Source organism: Benincasa hispida, chromosome 6 (assembly GCF_009727055.1).
Source record: "Benincasa hispida cultivar B227 chromosome 6, ASM972705v1, whole genome shotgun sequence".
Taxonomy (NCBI): domain Eukaryota; kingdom Viridiplantae; phylum Streptophyta; class Magnoliopsida; order Cucurbitales; family Cucurbitaceae; genus Benincasa; species Benincasa hispida.
The window spans coordinates 52084177-52109831 of record NC_052354.1 but is presented as its reverse complement, the minus strand read 5'-3'; the positions used below and the strand labels follow the sequence as shown (position 1 = coordinate 52109831).

The 25655-nt window shown below is 36.6% G+C and overlaps 1 protein-coding gene across 2 annotated transcripts in view; it reads right to left on the bottom strand.

Moving 5' to 3' along the window:
* LOC120079887 (protein ENHANCED DISEASE RESISTANCE 2) overlaps positions 1-24943 on the bottom strand; it is a 73282-nt gene extending 48339 nt beyond the window's left edge. Inside the window, exons 1-12 of one of the 2 annotated variants that reach the window (XM_039034334.1) lie at positions 24421-24943; positions 23258-23332; positions 23009-23062; positions 17157-17222; positions 16883-16941; positions 8197-8273; positions 7348-7473; positions 5417-5451; positions 5138-5238; positions 4966-5061; positions 4642-4706; positions 3410-3481 (exon numbers count right to left, since the gene is read on the bottom strand). In XM_039034334.1, the coding sequence (XP_038890262.1) occupies positions 3410-3481; positions 4642-4706; positions 4966-5061; positions 5138-5238; positions 5417-5451; positions 7348-7473; positions 8197-8273; positions 16883-16941; positions 17157-17222; positions 23009-23062; positions 23258-23332; positions 24421-24645 (1051 nt within the window). In that variant the 5' untranslated portion in view covers positions 24646-24943. The remainder of the gene's footprint in view (positions 1-3409; positions 3482-4641; positions 4707-4965; positions 5062-5137; positions 5239-5416; positions 5452-7347; positions 7474-8196; positions 8274-16882; positions 16942-17156; positions 17223-23008; positions 23063-23257; positions 23333-24420) is intronic. The other variant, XM_039034332.1, reaches the window with a different exon arrangement.
* Between the last annotated feature and the right edge of the window lie 712 nt (positions 24944-25655).

Below are 25655 nucleotides of genomic sequence, written 5' to 3'. Positions count from 1 at the left end.
AAGTGACTAGTGGGTGAGAAGAAAGAGACACAAAAAAAGGTTGAGTAAGAGAGGATGCGGAAGAGGTAATCTCATAGATAAACAAATCATCCTCCTCTCCTTTACAATGACTGGACGATGAGGGACTAAAATGTATATTTACCCTTTTGAACACGCAAATAGCCTAAGAAAATGCATTTCAAAGATTTTGGATCTAATTTGGTATGATGTGGATGAATATCCCTAGCAAAACAAACACATTCTATTAATCAGGAAGCAAGCAGTGGACATCACATTAGCCCAAAATTGTTTTGGAACATGCATTTGAAAGGATAAGGTGCGAGTTGTTTCAAAGAGGTGTCTGTACTTTCTTTTAGCAACTCCATTTTGAGATGGAGTGTCTGTGCAAGAGGATTGATGAATGATGCCATGATCACATAAGTAAGACCCAAGAACATGAGAGAAATATTCACCAGCATTATCAGTGCACAAGGTTTTGATAGAGACATTAAATTGATTTCGAATTTCAATATGAAAAGCACAAAAATGAGACAATAACTCAGAATGATTTTTCACTAAATATAACCAAGTCACACGAGAATAATCGTCAACAAAAGTAACAAAGTAACGAAAACCTGTTGGAGACACAACTGGACAAGGACTCCAAATATTAGAATGAACTAACTCAAATGGAGCGTTAGCTCGTTTATGGACTCTAGGACTAGAACTAAGACGATGAAATTTAGCAAATTGACAGGAATCACAATTTAAAGATGACAAAGAACGAAATTCAGGATAAATTTTTTTCAACACAGACAAAGAAGGATGACCCATATGACAGTGAACTGCAAACGGGGGTGTAACGCCAAAGCAGGCTATAACTTTTGGTGTCTGGTGGTAAAAAATGTAATGGCCCCCCGACTCATGTCCTCTACCAATAATCTTCTTCGTCATACGATCCTGAAACAAGCAATAACAAGGAAAAAAACAAGAGACAACAATTAAGGTCGCGAGTAAGCTGGCTAATAAAAATTAAATTAAAAGACAATTGAGGTAAATGTAATACAGAGGGAAAAAAAAAAGAGATGGCGTGAGAGGAATGGTGCCGGATCATAAAATGGAGGAGGTGGATCCATCTGCCAAAGTGATAGATGAGGATGGGGCAGGGGACAAAGGTATAAAAAAAAATAAGTTAGAATTACTTGAGCGGTGGCACCTAAGTCTATGACCCACTTGGTAGATGATGTAAAAAGGCATTTCAAATTACCTGTCTCAGCAATGGTGGCAGTAGGGTTCGATGAAGAAGATGCATGCAAGGATTCCTGAAATACTTGAAATTTAGCAAAATCGTCAATAGAGATAATAACAAACTTTTCGGCCATATCACTGGTGGAAGCTATCTGAGCATGCTGAGATTATTGAGCCTTGTACAACAATTTTTGACAATCATGTTTCAGATGTCCTGGCTTACGACAATAGTGATAAACAATCTCCTGAGAATCTTATTTTCGATTATTATAACTAGGCTTCTGAAAATTGTTGGTCATCCTTAGAGTAACCCGAGAATTATTATTCTCGCTTATAGGAGCACTACTAGGATGAGAAACAGATGAACTTGATAGAGAGCTCTCAATATGAAGAACACGACTAAAGGCCTCCTCTAATGACGGAATCCCAGAATCAGAAAGAATCTGTGTTTTAGCAAATTCCAAATTCAAGTGAAAGTCCATTCAGAAATATCATAACAACCATCTTTTCTCATTAGGCTTGTTGAACTTTGACATTTGAGCTAAAAGGTAATAATAAGGCAAGTTCCTCAGCTGTCTTTTTAAGCCTCATAAAGTAGCTTGTAAAGACTCTGCTTTCTGTTTGGCTCGAAAGAATTGCATACAAATTTCAAACATTCGATGGACGTGTTCTTTTCCCGAGTACAAAAATTCTAAGAACTCTAAGAGTTCCTTAACAGAATTACAATGATCTACCAAACCAACAATCTCATTCTCAATAGAATTCTTAATATGAAGATAAAGTCGAACACCATCACGAAGCCAAGCCTTTTTCTTATTATCTTGTGGTGAATTCTCAGTTACATGATCATCTATATCAGTACTAAGTAAATAAAACTGAATAGTACGACGCCAATCATAGTAATTAGCTCCATTTAACTTATGTCCTGTTATCTTTGATGCTAAGGGAATTACATTGGATACAACCATATTCTTCATCTCATCCATGAAGAACCAACACATGATCCCATAGGAAAAATTAAACAAATCAAAATCGAAAGCAAGGTAAATCAAAGAGCGAAACAGCCCCAAATGAGAGCGAAACAGTCACAAACCCTAGGAACAAAAGGGTATTTTCCAAACAGCCTCACACTCGAGTAGATGTTGGTAGAACTAAAGGCACAGATGGACCGAAAAAGCTAACCCGAGACGAACCCAACCGGCGGAAGCGAAGAAGGCGCCTCATTCGCTTCCACACGCTGGCGCGTGGTGACGGAACAACACTGGATTGGCGGCACGTGTGACTCACGCGCGGCTGTTTCTGGTGAACGACGACGGCAGATCAAGGCGGACAGCGGCGCTCCTCCTAAGGTGGGCGGTGTCGTCAAACAGCCACTCAAAGTGATGACCCAAATTCAAACCCTAACTCACAAAGCCATCAAAAAATATTCTAAACCCTAAACAAAGAATGGCTCTGATACCACGTACTCCGTACTTTTGGAGAATGAATTTCTTATATTCAATTAGATAAAAGGTACATATATAGAAGAATGAGAAACCTTAATCTAGGATATACAAAATTAAAATAAAGGACAACTGTACGTATTAATTTAAATATATCTTATAACACACATTAGTGAATAATGAATAATGCATCAAAAGGTCCATTTGATATCTCCACCTTGAAGAACAAATACAATACGAGACACAGATTGATACAACATGACACGACACAGATAGAAATATAAAATTTTTAAAGTACATTTTTATACAAGGATAAAATTCAAAGTCAAAGTTTAAGCATTAATATACTTTAGAAAATAAGTTTGATGTATTTTGCTCTCAAATTTTGTTATTTTTGTTATATTTGTATCTATATAGCATACTTAACAAGTGTTACTGTGTTAGATACATGTCTAACAAATGTTGAATCAATGTTGACTTTGTACAATGTTTAATACATTTATTGCACTAACAAATATCTGATACATGTCCAACTAGTGTCGGAGTGTCCGAGTGTTCAACATGTATCCGACACAGAACATGCTAGCTAAACTGATGTGTTCGTGCTTCTTAGTTTACCCTATTCAAGCCTTAGAAGGAAAAAAAATACACATACACACACAAATAGTTCCAAGTCCTTTTCTCCTTAATCACATTATAAAAGTAGGGAGAAAAGAATCAAGGGAAGAAAGAACTCATACGATTGATCCGTGTACGTCGGAGTCCAGATTTAGGTGGCTTCTTTTTATGAATGCAAGGAACCTGCAATATTGCTGCATGAACAAAGAGAAAGTATGGTTAAGGCAGCAAATTACTCGAGCTGAATTCTTCACAGGGCTGGTAGATAAAAATAGCACAATTTAACTGCTTTCACAACCTATTCATTAATAAAGAAACAAAGTTAGCGTTAAAACACCAATTGACCCAAAAGCTTGAGCTTATGGATGAAGGTAAATTTAACATTATATCAACGCTCTAACACTTTCCCTCATTTATGAGCTTGAAAATGTAGAAGCCTCAACAATTGGAAGTCAATATTAATTGGAGAGTAAATAATATTGCAGGAGCTTGAACACAGGACCTCCTATTCTGATACAAAGTTAAATCATTGATTAACCCAAAAGTTGAATATGATGAGTTACAGTAAATTTAATTATATCAATACCTTTAACAATCGCCCTCACTTGTGCGCTTGAAAATTTGTAAAAAGCCCAACAAGTAGAAGTCAATATTAATTGGATGGGAACTAACATTACAGAGGTTTGAACACAGAATCATCTAGACCTCTTGCTTAGATATCATGTTAAATCACCGATTGATCCAAAACTTTAAGCTTATGGGTGAAGGAAAATTTAAAATTACATCAACACTATAACAGTTGGACTTACTCAGGCAATCCATTGGAAAAGTTCAGCATTTGAGATAACATCATATGTAACCTTTTTAGTTACTAGAGAACCTTTTACAACAAGATCAGCGGCGTGTGCTTGTACCTCTAAGTATTATGGGTATAATAGTGGCAGAACTTAACTTTCAGAATACAAGAAATATAACTAAGAGTTCTCTCTGCTCTTTCAACAACAATATTATATTTTATACTTTGATATGTGACAAAACAAGACAAGAAGCCACAACATCAAATTTGTCGCCTATTTTGTTAATATCCATTTGTACAAAAGAAAAAAAAAACACATTTTAAGATTGTAAATAAAAAAAAAAAAAAAAAAAAAAGAAAATCAAATAATCATTTGATATAACCTTTGTTTTTCGAGGTTATGTGGTGCATTCTAACAGTAAAAACCACAAGAATAATAATTGATGTTTAACAGCAGCCTCTCTGTCAACAAATCACTAGAAACTATATGTATGAACTATGATTTGCTTCTTAACAAAAACAGGTTAGCATAATAGAAGTAGAGAATATTTCTCTTACTGTATGTTCCATCTTGTCCTCGAAACCATTGTCGAGAGAAGACAAAATCTCTTTTGCATTGGGATCTACAGTCAGAACACAATGTCAAAATATATGAATAAAGAACTGAAACAGAACTTGAATGCAAATTGAGAACAAACAAGAAACTGAAACTAATCACCTTAACAAGTTTGTTTTAAGGTAAAGAATATATTTCTATACAATTGGTGTTAATGGAATATTAAGGCTAAGAAAAGTAAACATGACAATGTTAGCAGTGATCTAAATGACTTCTTGAGCACTGCTAAATTATGTGAACATAATTTGAAAGCATTGTTGCATTACTGGCTAAGATAGGTGGGATTATTGGTCCCATAAAGAATATCATAATGTCCATCGTAAGATTCAACCAGTTCTAAGTCGCTCATCAGTGTATCCCACCTGCATATGTTGACATCAAAGTCAGAATTCAGAAGTCGTAACCATTGAATCCAAACTTGAAAATTAATCAACTTACTCATATCTCTGACTCGAGTCAAAGTTCAAGATTATATCAAAAACAGTATCTGCATGAGCGTCAACTACACCAACAGACTTCACGAGAACCCCTTTACCACTCTAGAAAGAAAGGAAATCACTGAACCAAGAGCTTGAAAACCATCAAATAGGACATTTTAAAGAAAAATCATGTAGTTGCATCAATCAATTTCTGTTCTGCTGGTGTATCATGTACATGCGTTTTCTCAAAGTAACCATTTCATTTCTTTAGGTGATAGGAGACAACAATGGCCAATACCTTACTTTCGGCAACATCTTCAAAAATTCTAACACCTGAAAACCAAAAATAGCGAAAAGTAAAAATTACGGAAATGACTTCAATCCAGAAGAATATATCTTACTAATAGTTACAAAGAGAGGCATTAAATCCAGCAAGATCCCGAACCTCTTCATGAGACCTCTCCACATCTACACCCTTTTAGTCCTCAAATTTTGAAGAATAGGTGCCTTTAGTCCCTAAATTTGATAGATGCATTTGGCCCCTGAGTTTCTAAAATATATCTTTTTGGTTGCCGATTTTTTAAGAATAGATTTAAAAGGCCTTTAAAGATAATTTTTCATTATTTTAAATATGAAATTTTTAATTTAAAAAATAATTTTAGAGAAAAGAGATCAATTTTAAAAATTAATTTTCTAATTTAAAATAATAATTTTTAAAAATTACTGCAGCGACATTATAAACATATTTTTTTAAAATTGAGGGACTAAAAATATACCGTTTGAAAACTTAAAAACCAAATGCACATATTCTTTTAAAAAATGTACATATTTTTAAAAACTCAAGGACTAAAAAGTTATATTTTGAAAATTCTGGGACTAAATTCATATATTCTTAAAAACTCGAGGACTTCAAAGGTCATTTTTCTAAAAAACTATTATTTCTCTTTAGCCAATGAGGCAATGAGCCACAAAATAGCAAAAAAAAAAAGCATGTATGCCAACAAAACTTCCCTTATTAGAAAAGGGATGCATCAAGACCCCTAAACCCTTTTTTTAAAAAAAGGATCTACGCATCATGCTAGTAATTTCAAACAAGAAACTACTCACAAAAAAAACTTCAATATAAATTAGGGTTATTTTCAAATATAGGAATATGAGCCAACTTATTTACAAATTAAGATTTTTTTTGACATCTATCACTAACTATCAGTGTCTATCACTGATATCTATTAGTATCAGTAGATAGTGATAGATGGTGATATTTTGCTATATTTGAAAATATTTCCAACAATTTTGTCGTTTAAAACAATTACACTTTAAATTGATTACTCTTTTTTCTGCCCAGAAAAAGGATTTGGAGATGGAAGCCTTTGGTCAAGACAAATCTGCAAGCATTTAATGTTTCAGAAGACTGGATGAATGATTTCACAAGGTCAATGTAAGATTTAGGACTGCACTTCAAGAATTGAGTCTTATACTAATCTTTCAAACCAAGCTTCTCAAATCTTATGGTAAGATCTCTCAACATGTCCTAAAAAGTAGCCAACCACACTTCAAAAACCCACCAGGGATACACCTTCCTTTCATCGGATTTGGCCACAGAATATAACCAATAATCAATTCTGAAGAAAGGAAGACCAACATATCTTAATTTTGGCGGTTCCAATCTCATCTCTATCTTGCTTAGAAAAAAATTGAGATGCAGAGCAGAGCAGCATTTCAACCATGGATTTTCAAGCCACTGAAGATGGAATAAGGAAAGAGGAATGACGGATTCAAATTCCATACCTTCAATAAAAAAAAGATTAAAAAAAAAAAAAAAAAACTTGCTTTCCGAACAAATGCATTCATTATCGCAATAACAGCTACTATGATCCATTCCAAACAAACACAAAATGAAGATTGTCATTGCACGAATGGCGAAAAAGGCAGACAGACGAGGGCGACAAGACAATGGATGAAGCTATGGTTAGGGTTCACGAGGGGAACCCATTGCACAGGAAAGAGAATTTTTGAAAAGGGAAAGGAGGTTTAAGTCACAAGGTGCCATTGAATCAACATCTTACATGTTTTTATGTACCAAGGAATATGACCCTTGTACTCCACAGTACCAAGAAGAGACACGGCACAACATTTTGCACAGTATAGCAGTGATTATGAATAAACGGATAGTTCAAATTTGTGCCCTTTTGCAGTGCCTAAGAGATAAATTGACCAAGATGATAGTACCGTTAAATGTGCGAACACATTTCCACCTATATCTTTCAATTGCATCACCGAAATCCCCTTCAAAGAAGCCATCTGAACCAACACGAGTATTCAAATTTGAAGATTGACGCAAAAGTGTCTCTGGACCTGAGCATAAGAGTTAAAATGAATGCCACGATGAAAATCTTCTTGTCCCTGATGTGGGAAAAAAACAAAACAAAAAAAAAGCAATAAAAGCCACAAAACCAATTACAACATCAAGGCCTTTTCTTTTTATACATGAAAAGAATTCCTATGCATGGTAAATAAGGTATGAAGTACGAATTATGATAAAATGAAAAAAAGAGAAGTATATACTACACATAGCATGGTAATCATAGATTCATAATTAACTTCTTGAAATTGAATGCATATCACATTGAACTTGAAACAAAACAAAATTAAATCATATAATGCAAAACTTCGATTTTTGTCCGATCACAAGTCAGCCATAACAACTAAGCACTTAATGAATCAAAAGTATGCAACTCCTTGATACAAATGCAACAACTAACACCATGATCTAGTCACCATCACTTAGATTTCTTGATCTGGCACTGCAACTTGATATACTGAATTTATCTGGTGTGTCAACCAGGGGTAAGGAACATATTTCATTGTTTACCAAACCTGAGAATTAACCTTCATTTCACAATTCAAGTACAATAATGTCCATGCACTTGTGCAACTCTAGCACTATGATAAATTGTAACTGATGTCAAACATGTAAAACTCCTCCTAACCATTTAGCTTTCTTAATTCACCAAATAGTCATGTAAAATTAAAACGATCACCATCTAAACATAGGACACAAAACACAAGCTACCTCACCTTGTCCAATTTTTATTAGTTTTTTCAATCCATGTGCATACCGTCTAACTCTTGGTCTGTGTCCATCCAGATTTATCCTTCCATAACATGAAAGTTGGTCAACGATAAGAAAGCAACCAAGAAATGAGGAGGGTCAAGCTGGTTAAATGCAAAGTTAGGCCAGAAAAGGAACAACAATACATAAAGAACCCAAGAAATATAACACCAAGGATACTCAAATGCAGATTGGAACGTCCAATTAAACCAAACGAAATCCAACCAATATCACAAATAAATGTCAAATTCTAACTACTTTCCAAGAGTAGCAGTTATTCATTTTTTATATTCTACAACTGGTCATGGGAAGTTTCCAACCATTACATAATAATAATGGTGAAGTTCACAAACTAAACTATTTGCAGAGTTGCCATTCAATTTTTTCTTTATTACAATCAGAAACTGGGGACATCAAGCATCGGTATGATTTCTTTCATATTGACGCAAAACATATTTTTTTAGATTAGCCATGCCCCCATCCTGAATTCCAGGGATCTATCCTCCAGGAAGATTTGTCCTGTGGCTATGTAGTTGACCACCTTGGCAAGAAAGTAGGAGGATTTTTTATAATAAAATATTTCAAAGGAAGAAGTTTGGGGTTTAGAGCATCTCAATATGTCACTTTTTTTTTTTTTTTAATATCAAATTATTCCTTCATATTCTCTTATAATTGATAATTGAGAACACTATTTATGATGGCTATATATTCCTTTTGGATAATTTTCTGGCAACCACCTTGTTGTGTAGTTGGTATTTTAATTCTTTCATATTTCTCATTACAGAGAAGAGAGAAAGAGAGAGGTGAAGGAGGACTTGGGGGGGGGAGATGGGGATGAAGATATTCAGCAGAATAGCTTGTGCAGGATAAACTTCGAATTCAAGGATTGTGCCAATGGGAATCTGGGTTTTTTTTTTTTTTTTTTTGAGAACAAAATATTCTCCAAAAAACAACACCTCTATATCAGTTTTTCCTTTTATGGGAAATACCTTCAGAAGAAAAAATAAATAAATAAAGATGCAAAACCCCAAGATCCAAGGAGTTCGACTTACACAAATAGTATCCCACTATAAGGATATAGGAACAGAAATACTTACAAATATCATTAGAAGGAGATCTACAATTGTAGGCCACAATAAACAATTCTCCCAAATCTCCATCTTCTTCCTATGTATGAAGGTTTTCCTATGGCTCTTTCGGATTATCTCCAAAAGGTAGCCCAAGAAAGCTGATCAGGTTTTTCACTTAAAATCTGATTTGACATCTTTCTAATAAGAAATGTGTGCAGTTGGCAAAAGAGCTTGAAAGGTAGAGGAGTAAGGATCAACGTGTTAGATAAAGGCCCTCCAATAAGCCAAGTATTAGAAAAAGAATAATTACAAAATGAGTTAAATTTAAGAGCCGATGAGAACAAAAAGTAAAAGATATTGTCCGAAAGCCGAACAAATAACTTGTTGAGCCCCCAATACTTTATACATATAAGAGGAGGGGTGGAAGAGGTATTGCACAGAAGACACCACCTGCAGGGGATGCTAACCATGAGGATTTGATTTGAGGGAACCACAGAAATAGTTATAAAAGGAAAGTGTGGGAATTAGTAGAGAAGTGGATATTTTTGGTAATGGCTGAAGGAGCTTTTGAGGAGAGGATCACCGGCTCTCTCGAAAGTGCAGGTTTTGCTTTTACTTTTTTTTTTTTTTTAAGGAAACAACACTTTTGATTGATGAAATGAAAAGAGATTAACGCTCGAATTACAAGAAACTACGAAATATCAAGAACTAGGGATAAGCAGATGCACCTGGCTATCTAAACTAGATTGACACACCCATAGCATCCTCATCGTACCCCAAAACAAAATATAACAAATGCAATAGAAAACTATGTCTTAAAGACGTAATTACATAGAATGAAAGAAAGTATTCCAATTAAGACAAATATCTTGAACAGAATAATCAGAAAATTTCTTGGATAGGGAACACCAAGAAGAAGCTTTGAGTGATTTGCTTGTTGAGTACTTGTTTCCTTTCTTTGCAATTGTAATTGAACTTATATCGTCACATTATATCGGCAATATACATTCAGAGCTCTGTTGCTCTGTTTTTCTTCTTCTATACTTGTTGGGATTTACTGAGTGAGGGAAGTAGATACCAAACAAAACTCTCACTGTTGGTAAAGTTACGTTTATTCCTTGTCAACCACAAGAAAGTTCAGCAAGCAACAACCCAAAGTTCCAATTTCTATCAGGACTAGAGAAAGGCCATCTGCAGAAGATTTGAAGCAAGGCCATCTTTGTGGAGGAGTGATGGTCCCAGGCAATATTTAAGGCTGTGAGAACCAAGTATGAAAGGCTTCCTGCAGCCATGCAAGTAAAAAGTGCACCCTGCACATTTCTACCTAAAATACACAAAGAGGACAACCACAATTCGTTATAATAGTTTTTCTCCATTTGTCCCGGTCAAGATCGACCCCGAGATTCAAATAAAAATTTAACTTCTTTTCATTGCACATCCAAACTATTGATTTTTTTGGGTTTTCTTGGTGGAATCTCAGCCAAGACTGGAATTGTATGTAATCTTTCCCAAATCTTTCATAACCTTTTCTAATCTTCTTCAAATTATTTATTCATAATCCAACTCAGTACACCTACATTCCAGTTCCACAAATTATGAGATTCTAAATTTTCAAAACCTTGATTTCTTGACAGTTTCAACAACCTCAAAACAATCTCAAATTTCCCCAAAAATATGTAATTATTCAGATCAAGAATTGAAGCAGATAGAAACAAATCGACCCAATAGCACCAGTACAAATGTAATACTGATGCAATTGGGTTATGAAGAGGGAATGTTGCAATATCCCTATTCATAAACTATCGAGAAGAATGATGCAATTTCAACATGTAATATTGATTCTCTTGGCATTAGTGAAATTGGGATGTAGGAAAAGACCCATAAGATTTGGGAAAGATTACATACAATCCCAATTTTCGTCTTGGACAAGATTCCACCAAGAAAGTCCAAAAAAATCAATGGTTTGGATGTGCGAGGAAAAGAAGTTAAATTTGTATTCGAATCTCAAGACCAATCTCAATCGGGAAGTTCCAAGAACAACTATTATAATCAATTGCCAAAAAGGGTGCTAATTGTGAAAGATGAAAACTTGTGGGGGTTATTTCTGACAATTTCTCAAGTGCTATGGCGTGGTTTGGATCGAATTATCAGGTGTCTATAAGCACCCTAAAGCTAGAGACCAAATTTATATTTGACATTGCTTAGGGATCTTAAGACTCCAAAGCAAATTGCCGAGGCGAGGGAAATCGTTTCTACCCACTAAATCCCTCTCATGTTTCCATAAGCATCTTAGTGTTGAGAATGGTGGATGGAGCTCCATTCAACTAAGTCTTTTTCCTCTAAAGCCTTTCTAAAGAGAGGAACCCATCTTTGAGTTTAGTTCTCCAATAACTCGCAACTACAACTGCTTTACTCCATGGAAATACTGAAAAGTTTTTTGAAACCACCTCTACTAAATGAGCTCTCCATGTTGAAAAATAGTTGCAACCATTAATGGAAGTATGGTCCAAAATAGTTTCCTTTTGCTTAAGAATGTTGGTCCGTTGGCTTCTCAAACTAGTGTTCCTATTAATTGGCCTAAATAGGAACACTAGTATATTTGGCCTAAATAATATTTTCAAGAGGTCAAAGGGTCATGATTGTTAATTTTGTATATTATTGAATAAATCAAAGTACATAATCAACCTTTTACAAAAGTGAATAAATAAACATCAAGAAACCATTAAAGAAAATACATAAATGGAAAATACCAAAAAGGAAAATAACAATGGAAAATAATAACTAGGAATAAACCCAAATTTCCTTTAACACCCTCCCTCAAACTCAAGGTGGTAGAATGATGAACAACTTGAGTTTGTGAAGAAAATCTCAAAAACAAAACAGCAAATCTGGGATGGAAACAGAAACCTATGAAGAATGAAAACATGAAGTAGGTTGGAAACATAAACCCACAAAGAAGGGAAACAAACTTCTAGTTTGGAAACAAAGATCCTCATAGAGAGATCTATAACAAAACCTACAAAGAATGAAACAAGAAATTTTGGGCTAGAAACAAAGATCCTCATAAAGAGATCTAAAACAAAACTCACAAACGGGTGATTTGAAAGCAGAATAAAGACCCACAAAAGTTTTTTTTTTTCAATAGGGGATTTTTCATAATTGCAAATAAACCAAATTAGACCAACTTGAACCAAACGAAATGGAGTAAACCAAACTAGTTAAACCAAACCAAACTAAAACCGGTTTAACTGAAGTAAATTGGACTGGGCTGATTGAACCAGACTGAAAAAGAACCGGACAATTTCTACCATTGAATTTATCCTAAAATTTTGGGATTTTACTAAAGGACAATCTAAAGAGTATATTTGATGATTTCTACCGCAATGGAAAGCTCAACTATTGCATCAAAGAAAATTTTATTTGCCTAATCCAGAAGAAATCAGAGGCAGTGTTAGTGAAAGACTTCAGGCCTATTAGCTATCTACTATAATCTATAAGATTATAGCTAGAGTACTTGCAGAAAGACTCAAGAAAGTAATGCCTAGCCTTATAAGTCAAACTCAAAGTGCTTTCATTGAAGGGAGACAAATCCTTGATCCGGTCTTAATAGCTAATGAAGTAGTAGAACACTATAGAAATAAGAAGAAAAAGGGTTGGATTTTAAAGCTTGACCTTGAAAAGGCTTTTGATAGAGTGGATTGGGATTTTCTTGAAAAAACCCTTAAAGAAAGGAACTTCTACCCCAAGTAGATATCTTGGATTTTGGGTTGTATCACTAATCCAATGTTTTCCATCTTCATTAATGGAAGGCCAAGAGGAAGGATTAAGGCCACAAGGGGAATTAGACAAGGTGACCCCCTATCCCCCTTCCCTTTTCTTTTGGTTAGCGACTTGCTTAGTGTTTTGGTTTCAAGAATCCAAGAAAAAAGGGCTGTTTGAAGGCTTTGTGGTCGGGAAAAACAAGGTTCATATCTCTATTCTCCAGTTTGCTGATGATACTCTACTCTTTTGCAAGTATGACGATGACATGCTAGACAATCTCAAAAAATCTATTACTTTGTTTGAGTGGTGCTCGGGGCAGAAAGTTAATTGGGAAAAATCTGCCATTTGTGGGTTAAATATTGAAGATTCTAAGTTGAGGGCAGTAGCTTCAAGGCTGAATTGCCAATTAACCACCTTCCTTTCATATATTTGGGTCTTCCTCTTGGGGGGCACCCAAAGAAATTGTTGTTTTGGCAGCCGGTCATTGATAAAGTTCATAAAAAACTTGACAAGTGGAGAAGATACAACTTAACAAGAGGTGGAAGAGCTACCTTGTGCAACTCAGTCCTTGTCAACCTCCCAACCTACATGTCCTCTTTTTTTATGCCTAAAAAAGTGATTTTAGCCATTGAAAGAATCATCAGAAACTTTTTTTGGGAAGGCTTTAAAGGGGGAAAGATAAATCATTTAGCAAAGTGGGAGATCGTCTATAAGAAACAAGCAGATGGGGGACTCGGAATTGGAGGTTTAAAAGCTAAAAACGTGGCCTTACTAGCCAAATGGGGTTAGAGGTTCCTAAAAGAGAAACCCTCCCTTTGGAGTCAAGTTATTTTGAGTTCCATGGTAGCAGTCAATTTGGTTGGCACACTTCTGGCAAGGTCCACTGTAGTCTTCGAAGCCCTTGGACAAATATTTCAAGATCTTGGTTGAATATTGAGAAGTTGGCAGACTTTAAAGTGGGGAATGAAACCAGAATTGCATTTTGGCAAGACCCTTGGCTGGAATTTTTTCAGTTAAAAGACAGATTTCCTTCCCTTTTTGGCTTAGCATCACTTCCCAACGGTTCAGTATCACACTTTTGGGACTATCACACCTCCTCATGGACTCTAAACTTCAGAAGAGACCTAAAAGATGATGAGATTTTAGAGTTCCAATCCCTACTAGCAATATTGGTTAAGCAAAAATTATCTAATAGGGCAGACACTCGCATTTGGTCCCTTGAAAAAAATGGCTCTTTCTCAGTAAAATCACTGGTTAATCACCTTTCTGAGACCACCCCAATTTCAACCAACCTTCACAAGAGCCTATGGAAGTCCAACAGCCCTCGAAGAGTTAATATAACAGTTTGGATAATGCTGTTTGGAACCCTAAATTGTTCCTCAGTGCTGCAAAAAAAACTGCCTTGCTATTCTATCTTCCCCAATTGGTGTGTCCTTTGTAAATCAGCTGAAGAAGACCTTCAACACTTATTCTTTGACTGCTGTTTTGCCTTCAACTGCTGGAAAGAATTCCTTAATTGCTTCAACACTTCTTGGGTCTTTGATACTTCTTTTAGAAGCAATATACAACAATTACTTTCAGGTCCTATCCTGAAGAAATACTCCAATTTACTATGGATTAATGGGGTAAAAGCAGTGCTGGTTGAAATCTGATTTGAAAGAAATCAAAGAGTGTTCAATGGAAAGCAAACTCCTTTGTTTACTCGCTTTGAGGCGGCAAAACTCAATGCCTCTCTTTGGTGCTCCCTTTCTAATTGCTTTGAAGCCTACTCCTTGCAAGACATAAGTTTAAATTGGCAGCCTTTCTTTCAAATGGAAGACTAATCGAAGCATCGGCGATAGAGACAGCAGCTTCTCTTTCATTAGTATTCTTAATTGTCTTAACTTCTTGATGTAATTTAGATTTTTGTAGCTTAGATCTTTACATTGTCCGGTTGCAAGATTTTCCTTGTATTGTCTCATTAGACTGCTCTTCTATTAGCCTTTGATGGCTTTATCTCTATGTTAGATATGATGAGGGTGCTATGGGGATGTCAACCTAGTTGAGATGCCCGGGTGCACCTACTGATCCTTTGGTTTTCTGTTTGGTTTCTTTGTATTCTCCTTTATTATCAAAGTACTCATCTCTTGTACTATATTTATTGATTAATAAAGGTTGTTTCCTTTTCAAAAAAAAAAAAAATGCAACACTACTTGTAAAAAGATTTGTTGGGTCACTAATGTATATGGGTCAACCGATTACAAAGAAAGAAAATTTGTGTGGGAAGAACTACTTTCCTTGGTAGCTTACTGTGAAGAGGCATGGTGTATGGGTGGTGATTTTAATATCACAGGATGGGCACACGAAAGATTCCCCTTGGGTAGAAGTACTAGAGGCATGAGAAAGTTTAATAAGTTCATTGAGCAAGCAAAACTCATGGAAATCCGGTTGAGTAATGGGAAATTTACGTGGTCAAGGGAAGGCATCATTGTTTCAAGATCCTTACTAGACCGTTTCTTCATATCAAAAGATTGGGATGAGTTATTTGAAAATTCTAGAACCAATAGACAAGCCCAAATTTTTTCAGATCACTACCCAATTTTATTAGAAGCCGGCTCTTTCGGCTGGGGTCCTTCACCTTTCAGGTTTTGTAATAGCTGACTACTCAACAAAGATTGCACCCAAATTATAGAGAAAACATGGTTTGACAGTAAAGTACATGGATGGGCTAGGTTTGTACTAAATCAGAAGCTGAAAGAAGTGAAAACAGCAGTAAAAAAATGGCATCACAGCAATAAGGAAGAACTAAAACAGAAAGAGGAGAGGCTGCTAGCAGAAATAGAAACTTGGGACACTCTTGCCGAGATTTCCCCCTTTCCAGCAATGACTATGCAGTTTGGTCTTCATCAAAATCAGAACTCTTCTTTACATGCCCTTATTCAGATTGGTGTTGGAAAAAGCTGCTGTGTTTCTTCAACTTTTCATGGATCTTGTGCAATGATTTCAAAAGTAATGTGTTTAAACTCCTTGCCGGCCCCATTTTCCACAAATCCATCCGTCTGTTATGGTGTAATGCAGTAAAAGCCTTATTGAAAGACCTTTGGTTTGAAAGAAATCAAAGGATTTTCCATAACAAAGTTACTAGATGCCAAGACCGTTTTGAAGCCGCCCGTCGTCAAGCCTCCTCCTGGTGCATCCTCTCCAATCCTTTCCTTGCCTATAGTCTTTCAGATTTCAACCTCAACTAGGGGGCCTTTATATCCACCCTCCCCCCCTTCGGACAGCATTAAACACTACCAGATTTCAGCACTACTCATTGAACTTTTTATTTATTTCCATAAGTTTTAGGCCACTGCTTTGACTTTATTATTAAATTCTCATTTTCGATGTTTCTTTGGTTATTGTCCTCTCATTTTGTAATCTTGTTATTATCTCTCCCAGTTATGGGTTTGAATTGGAAATGATGAGGGTGCTAAGGGAGGGTCAACCTAGTTGAGACGTCCGTGTGCATCTCCTGATCCTTTTAGAAGCACTTGTATTTCCGCTTTTCTCTTTGTATAACTCTCTTGTACTTTGAGCTTTAGCTCCTCTCTATTTATTAATATAATGAATCGTTTCCTTTCCAAAAAAAAACACAAACGAACTACATCAGAAAAGTCTACCCTTTATAGACAGGCAGTTCTCCCCCATACACAAATGAAAGCACTATGACTTCATTCAGAACTATCACATAGTTTATAATAAAGTATCCATCCAAACAGTTACTCTCAATTAATTAATTGTACCAAAAATGAGTCTGTGAAAACCTCCATGCAAACTTTTTCTAAAGAAAAATGCTTACTCTTCCTCCATGTTCAGTTTGTCTCGGGGGCTAGCTCCTCTGGACAGCTCATACTCAGCCTATCAAATTAATGTCAATTAACTAAACAAAAGATAAATAGTATTTTTAGCAATTGTGACATGACAATGTAACAGAACAAAGTGTCATGCTTCACAAAAAATTTCCAAGTTGCATTCTTGTTAACAGGTAATGATAAATCGTCGCCTGTTCTGGTTACATTTATTGCCCATCCAAACATAAAAATTAATTAACCTTCCACTTGAGAATTTTGTACCTGTTGCTTGGCGTGATCAAATGCCTCGATCCATTTTCTGACCTCTCCAGCCGTAGCACAAGCAATCTTAAGGGGAGGAAAAAAAACATATAAACGCACATGCACTAAAGGGACAACTTTTTCCTAGATGCATCCCATAATTTTTATCCACTAAAAAAGAAAAAGGAAGCCCCATTGATTATAAATTAGTTACAAGAAGAAGAGATAGCAATGGAGTATGTCTGACACCAAAATGAGGATGTAAAACAAATGCACAATTCATCTATATAGACTCCCAAAAGTTTACGAGATTATAGTTACCAAAAAGACTCTGTCTGAGGAAAATTTTTATCGTCTAATTCCGTGTATATTAATGAGAAACTATTTCATCAAATAAAGAGAAACTTTAGGAGAACCTCATAACTTGTCATATTAGAAGATGGAAAAATGTTTCCTCAAGCAGGAGAGGTTTACATTGATTCAGTAAGTCCAGTGTAGTTGTTAGACCTCCAGTGATTCATACATACAAGAGGAAGGGCAGAAAAGGGATTTTACCAAGCATATTACCAGCAAAGGAAGTGGAACGGGAAAATTAGTTAGGGGAGGGGACCACTAACTTTACCATAAAAGGGAATGAGGGAATGAGGGAATCAGGCTATTTTTGGTAAAAGCTGAGTGAGCTTTTAGAGGAGAGTTTTCCAGCCCTCTCAAATTGGCTTGCTTTGAGCTCTTATTTCCTTTCTAAGACTTATATTTAGTTATTTCCTTGTCCTTTTAATCTATATACTATTTGGGGCATCTTGTTCTGGTTATTTTTGCATTGCTTGGAGGGTATTTCTGAGTGCAAGTGGATCGGATACCTAACAAATTGGTATCAGAGCCCTAACATCCTGGGGCGAACAAGGCAAATGGTGCAAAAACAAATGGAGGAGAGAATGGAAACGAACAAGAGGGACATTGCGGAGATGAAGGGAGTGATAGTATGCCTTTGTAAATGCTTTGAGAAATTATCAAAGGAAGTTCGGGAAAGTAGTTTAGTGAGGAAAAACGATGAATTGGTAGTTGCCGAGGGATCGCGTTCGAAAATGAAAGGGAAGACAGAAGAAGCGGACTCAGCTACGATTCATAGAGCAAGGGGGGATAAGAGTAAGTACAAACAATTGGAGATGCCGATCTTCGCAAGGGAGAATCCGGAGTCATAGGTGTACAGGACGAAACACTATTTTGAGATCCATGAGTTAAATGAGATAGAGAAAGTGAAGGTTGTCGTGATTAGTTTTGCTCCGGATGAGGTGGATTGGTTCCGATGGAGCCATAATAGGAATCTGATTGCGTCGTGGAACGAGATGAAGAAGAGGATGTTCGAACACTTCCGACCTACCGCTGAAGGGAGTTTGAGTGCTCAATTGCTTTGGATTAGGCAAAAAAGTACCTATGCCGATTACGTAAAAAAATTTGGCACCTACTCAGCACCGTTACCAGACATGGCAGAGGACGTTTTGAGGGATGCCTTCCTAAATGGACTGGAATAGAAGTTGTAGGTAGAGGTGATCAGCCGTCATCCAATGGGCTTAGAGGCATGTATGAAGGAAGCCCAATTAGTTAACGACCGAAATCTGGCCCTTAAGTTGGCCCTGAAAGATTTTAGGGAAATTGGGCCTGCGAAAGGGGAAGCCCAAACCGGGAATAAAACGAATCACGCTATGATTAAGGCAAACTCTAAGGGGACTAAAATTGGGGGAACTCGACAAATCTCCATTCCAGTGAAGGGAAACTCTGTGAAGAAAGATCCGGCTGTGAAGAGATTATCCGATAGCGAATACCGAGAAAGACTCGAGAAGGGTCTTTGTTTCCATTGCAATGACAAATATTCACAAGGACATTGCTGCAAGGTAAAAAAGAATTGGGAGCTAATGTTGTTCATCGCCAATGATGATGTGGAATTTGACAAAGTAGATACAACGAAAGGCGAAGAAGTTTTGGAGCTTAATACGTTCGAGGTGATGGAGGAAGCAGAAATATCATAGAGGTGCATGCTCGGATTCTCCAAGAGAGGAACGATGAAGTTGAAGGGAACGACCGAAGGGAAGAAAGTCAAAGTATTGATTGAGTGCGAGGCCACGCATAACTTCATCCATCAAAGGCTCGTTACATAATTAAAATTACCCCTATTTGAGACCTCCAAATACGGAGTGGTTATCGGTAATGGAGCGGCAATCAAAGGTAACGAAATTTGTAAAGCGGTAGTGGTAAAATTACCCGATTTAGTGGTGACAACCGATTTTCTTCCAATCAACCTGGGGAGGATAGATGTGGTGTTAGGAATGCAATGGTTGTTTACAACAGGGTTCATGGGAGTGCATTGGCCATCCCTAACGATGTCGTTCGCGATCAACGATAAATAGATAACCCTCCGAGGGGATCCTTCTCTAACCAAAACTGAAGTATCGTTGAAAGCCTTATCCAAGATATGGGAAGAGGAAGACCAAGGATTTTTTATTGAATTCCATAACATTGAAATTGAAGGGGAAGCAGAGGATGTGCATGGGGTAGACAAAGGAAACACAGAGGCTCTTCCGGTGAGGATTCAAACGCTTTTGAATGAAAGTGAAGATGTGTTCGGAACGCTGGAAACACTAGCCCGAAGCGGGCCGCTGACCACCAAATAGTGATCAGGGAAGGACAAGCACCAGATAATGTTAGGCCTTATAAGTACGGTCATGCTCAGAAGGAGGAAATCAAAGAGTTGGTGGATGAAATGCTACAAGCAAGAATCATACGACCAAGTCGTAGCCCCTACTCTAGCCTGGTTCTCCTAGTGAAGAAGAAGGATGAAAGCTAGAGGTTCTGTGTAGACTATCGTAAGCTGAACCAAGTGACCATGGCTGACAAGTTTCCTTTTCCGATTATTGAAGAGTTGTTGGATGAGTTGCACGACTCTGCAGTCTGCTCGAAATTGGATTTATGTTCCGGATATCATCAAATACAAGTGAGAGAGGAGGACATAGAGAAGACGGCGTTCTGCACCCATGAAGGACGTTGAGAATTCCTACGTTCCAGTCACTGATGAATCGGATCTTCCGCCCATTCCTCCAGCGTTTCGTTTTGATATTCTTCGACGATATATTGGTCTACAGCCTCGACATTACTACTCATGAACTACATTTAGCGATTGTCTTTGGATAACCATCTATTTGCTAACAGAAAGAAGTGCACCTTTTGCCAATACCGAATATAGTTCTTGGGACATTGGATATCTCAACAAGGAGTGGAGGCAGATGATGAGAAGATTAACGCGATGTTGCAATGGCCTCAACCAAAGAACATTTCAGAGCTTAGGGGGTTCCTGGGATTGTCATCGGGGTATTATAGACGTTTTGTGAAGGGGTACGGGGAAATTGCAGCGTCATTGACTCGGTTGTTGCAAAAGAATTCGTTTAGATGGAACGAGGCTACTTCTAAGGCCTTTGAGGAATTAAAGATGGCCATGACAACAATTTCCGTATTGGCGTTGCCTGATTTTTCTCAGTCGTTTGTGATTGAAATAGATACCTCAACGTCTAGAGTGGGGGCAGTCCTATCTCAGAATCTCAAACCTATTGCCTTCTTCAATCAACAATTATCGCCCTGGGCTCAAGAGAAGTTGATTTACAAGAGAGAATTGATGGCAGTGGTCTTGGCTGTGCAGAAATGGAGACATTATCTTCTTGGTAACAAGTTCACCGTGATTTCTGATAAAAAAGCGTTAAAATTTTAATGGAACAACGTGAAGTGCAACCACAATTTCAATGTTGGCTTACCAAGCTAATGGGGTATGACTTTGAAATCCTATATTAACCTGGGTTGCAAAATAAAGCCGTTGATGCCTTGTCACGCTTACCTCCTATCCAACCCAACTTTGGTGGATGTGGAGGTGGCCTTGAAGGAAGTCGAAGGGGATGAAGAGTTACAGCGTATCACAGCAAAATTGAAGGAAGATCTGGAGGGCAAACCCAACTACCAGTGGCATCATGGAAAACTCCTATACAAGAGAAGGTTAGTTCTCTCGAAATCTTCATCTCTAATACCAGCTTTAATTCACATGTTCCATGACTCTGTTTTAGGAGGACACTCCGGATTACTTCACATGTTCCATAATTACCGATCGAGATAAGATCTTTCTCAGTAACTTTTGGAAGGAACTATTTGCAATGATGAGCACAGTCTTGAAGAGAAGTACTGCTTTCCATCCCCAAACGGATGGACAAACAGAATGGGTCAACCGTTGTCTTGCAACCTACTTGCGATGTTTTTTGCAATGAACAACCAATAAAGTGGAGTAATTGGATCCCGTGGGCAGAACTCTGGTATAACACGACATTCCACGCATCTATACAAACCACTTCGTACCAGGCAGTTTTTGGGTGTGCCCTCCTGCCCCTTATATCTTATGGAGAGAATAAAATGTCAAATGATTTGGTGGAACAAAAGTTAATGGCAAGGGATGCAGCCCTCCGTGCATTGAAAGAACATTTGGTGGTAGCCCAAAACCGAATGAAAAAAACAAGTGGACTCAAAGAGGCAGGAATTAGTGTTTGAAATTGGTGATGAGGTATTCTTGAAATTACGAACTTACAAGCAGCGTTCGTTAGCTAGAAAGAGATGTGAGAAACTTGCTTCCCGTTTTTATGGCCCCTACAAAGTGCTTGAATGAATTGGAGAGGTGGCTTACAGATTAGAACTGCCTGAGGAGGCCAATATTCATAACGTTTTCCACATCTCACAACTAAAAAAAAGTTAGGGAAAGCGGCACATGTGCAACATCACCCCTCGGTGTTGATTGAAGAATTCGAGCTCCAAGTTGTGCCAAAATCCATCCTTGGGGTACGTTGGAATGGAGAACTAACAATAACGAATGTTTGGTGAAGTGGAAAAACCTTTCGGAGAGTGAGGCCACTTGGGAATCGGTGTACCAAATGAACAAGCAATTCCCCACTTTCCACCTTGAGGACAAGGTGCACCTCGAGGCGGGTGGTATTGTTAGACCTCCAGTGATTCATACATACAAGAGGAAGGACAGAAAAGGGATTCTACCAAGCATATTACCAGCAGAGGAAGTGGAACGTGAAAATTAGTTAGGGGAGGGGACCACTAACTTTACTATAAAAGGGAATGAGGGAATGAGGGAGTCAGGCTATTTTTGGTAAAAGCTGATTAAGCTTTTAGAGGAGAGTTTTCCCAACCCTCTCGAATTGGCTAGTTGGCGTGTTTTCTTTTCCTGCAATTTACTTTCATTGTTGTCTCTTTCTTTGAGCTCTTATTTCCTTTCTAAGACTTGTATTCAACTATTTCCTTGTCCTTTTACTCAATATACTATTTGGGGCATTCTGTTATGGTTATTTTGCATTGCTTGTTGGGTATTTCTTTCTGAATGCATGTGGACCGGATACCTAACTGTAGTACTCCTACATATTTTCTTCGCTATTAAGGTTCATGTATGAACAGTCGGTGGTTTTTTCCTTTTTATGAAACGACCTTTTGTTAGAAGAAGAAAAATGTTAAAAAAGGGAGAGCCCCTTACTCGATGGAATCAGAAAACAACACTTCAATCTTACTTTTCTTGCACTCTTTCTGTACAATTCATCTAAAGCTCGGTCTTATTTTTAACTACCAAGAACTTACTCATATAAGAATGAACCACCTTAGACATGGAACATAGAAAATTTTAATTTAAGTGATCCAATTCACAAGGGGGGAAAGCATGAAATGACGCCAAAACAAAATATCAAATGACTAGGTTACCAAGTTTTCAATTTGACAAAAATAGCAATAAGGAAAGTTATATCTCAAACACAAAAATTAAGAAGATAAGTTTTTGTGAAACCGTCACTTACTTCTCCTTTCTTAGAATCATCCAACCGATTATAAATTCGTAAGACATAAACGTCCTGCAATAACAAACATAATTACCAACTTAGCTCCCATTTTCTTCCGCAGATCATTAAGATTTGAATGTAATGGTACTGTGAGATCAATTGAAGAACTTGATGACAAAAAATATTGTCACTAAACAATCTTATAAAATGAATCTGATAATCCAACAATAGATTTACAAGTTGATAATAGATATACCATTTCCTTACCCCATGGTTAACTTTTCGACGTCCAAGCTCTTCAACCATAAGTGACGGCCCCACAACACCTCTCCTGATAGGTTTCTACAAAAAGAAGTAAAAATGAACACACATAAAAAATAAAATTTAAGAGAGAGAGCACAATGTAGAGACATTGATGAGCAAGGAAAAAAAAAAACAGGGAATTGCAAACCAAGTTCTGGGCACATTTATTGAAAGTTAATTCCATAATATACATTATTGTAGAAGGACATGATACTAATCCAATCATAGAGGAAGCTGCCTCATTGTTGCTGATACAATAAGATTTTAAATTCCATTTCAAAATGTCTATTACAATCACTTAACTTCATAAAAGAACAACCATTTTACTCCTTTGTTATTTTGTTATCTATTGATGCACGAAATAATTGTCCTTATCCAACTTATATGGCTCCAATTTATCAACAAACAAATAGACATGCTCATAGCCATGTCATCTGTTTTAATTAAGGACCATATAAGTTGTTTTCTTAACTTCATAAGCTGAAATGGATATTTTAAATGTTCAAAGATGAAAATAGAATAACCCTGAAAATTCAAGGATTAAAATAAATATTTAAAAAGTTCGGAACCAAAATGGGATAGTCTTGAAAGCTTATGGACTAAAATAAAGTCATTGCTCATATGCTCGACTTCCACCCATCAAGAGAGGTTTTCGTTTGTAGTAAGCATCAATATTTTTACATTCTCAAGCTATGTCAAAAGAAAATAACCTGCCAAAAAGAGTATAACTTAACTAGCATCGAGTATGTACTATCAACCTCGAGGTTAGAGATTTGATCCCTACCTCCACAAATTGTCGAAAAAAAACAAAACAAACAAACAAACATCTCGATCAAATTCAACGATACGAAAATTGCAAATGTCCAGAAAACAACTCGGAAATGTCATCTTAAAATGAAAATGGAGCGCATGTGATCACCCTCAAAGTGAAATTAGTTTATAACAAGAACGCCAAGAAAACGTATAGAAACCTTTAATCCCCGGCAGTGTATCAAGCAAGCAATTAATTTCAACCAAACGAACAGAATAAACATTCACAGTACATCTTAATCTTACCAACCAAACATTAAAATAAAAGGTAAAGAGAAAAAAGGAAACGAAAAAAAAAAAAAAAAAAAAAATCTTACAATGCCAGGATTCTCGTGAGGATCACGCTTGTACAACTCAACGTACTTTCGACGAATAAAGAGGAATCGAAGATGGCAATACTCATGCCCAATGGAATTAACTCCAATATGATACACCCAACCGAAATACTCAAACGAACCCCTCTCCTCTCGTCCTCCTCCGCTAAAACTATTCCCCGACCCTTCACTCTCGCTTCCCGCCTTTTTTAACGACGACGGCTCCATCCCCAATCCCCCTCTGGCGGTGATTTTGATCGGAAATCTGCGTGAAGCAGAGATGAAAGTGAGGTGAAAGCGTGATCGGAAGGCTTGAAAATCGGTTAGGATAATGGGAGTTGAGGATTGAACGCAGTGAGAGGGAGAATGTGGAATTTGGAGGGAGATGGGGTTGGTTCGTCAAACTACGAGATGACGACAAAGGTTGAAAATGATTCCGCGTCGGACCTCTGACCAACGAACGAACGAACAACCGTTCGCTTTTTTTTTTTTTTTTTTTAACTGTTCGCTTTTTTTTCCCCTTTCTTTCTTTGTTCCTTTTTTAATATTTTTCTTTTTGTGAATGTAATCTTTACATGTTAAAAATAAGCGGTCATTGCGCTGTTGATTATTTAATTATTGAACTTAAACATTTTTTAGGACTGTTTTCGAAGATTTATTTTTTTAAAAAAATAATATTATTTTAATATTTATGGTTAAAAATAGGGTTAAAAGGAAATTCTCTTACTCCATTTTCAAATATAATAAATGAAACAAAATATTTATAGATATGACAAAATATCGCAATCTATTAGTATTAGACACTAATATACATCTATCAATATCTATTACTAATAGACTATGACTTTTGTTATGTTTGTAAAATTTTCAGTAGTTTCGATATTTAAAACAATTTTTCTTTTTAGAATAATATGTTTTTGTCAGACTTATCTCAAAATTGATAGTACAAGTCTAATGTCTATTAAATTTTTTTAGTATAGTATCTGTCACAAATGCATTCGTACGTCAATGCTATGCATGCTTTGGTAATTAACAAAATTAACAGAAGATTAGAGAAAATAAATTGAAATCTAATCTATTGAGTCGAGACATATGTATGTGAATCTCTTGATTATGGATTCGAATATTTGAAAAAAGAAATGAGACACAAGTCAAGTTTAGTTTATTTGTTTGTTTGTTTTTTCTTTAAGAAAAGTTTATGTGCTAATTAATACCAATGGTTAAATATAAGTTTAGAT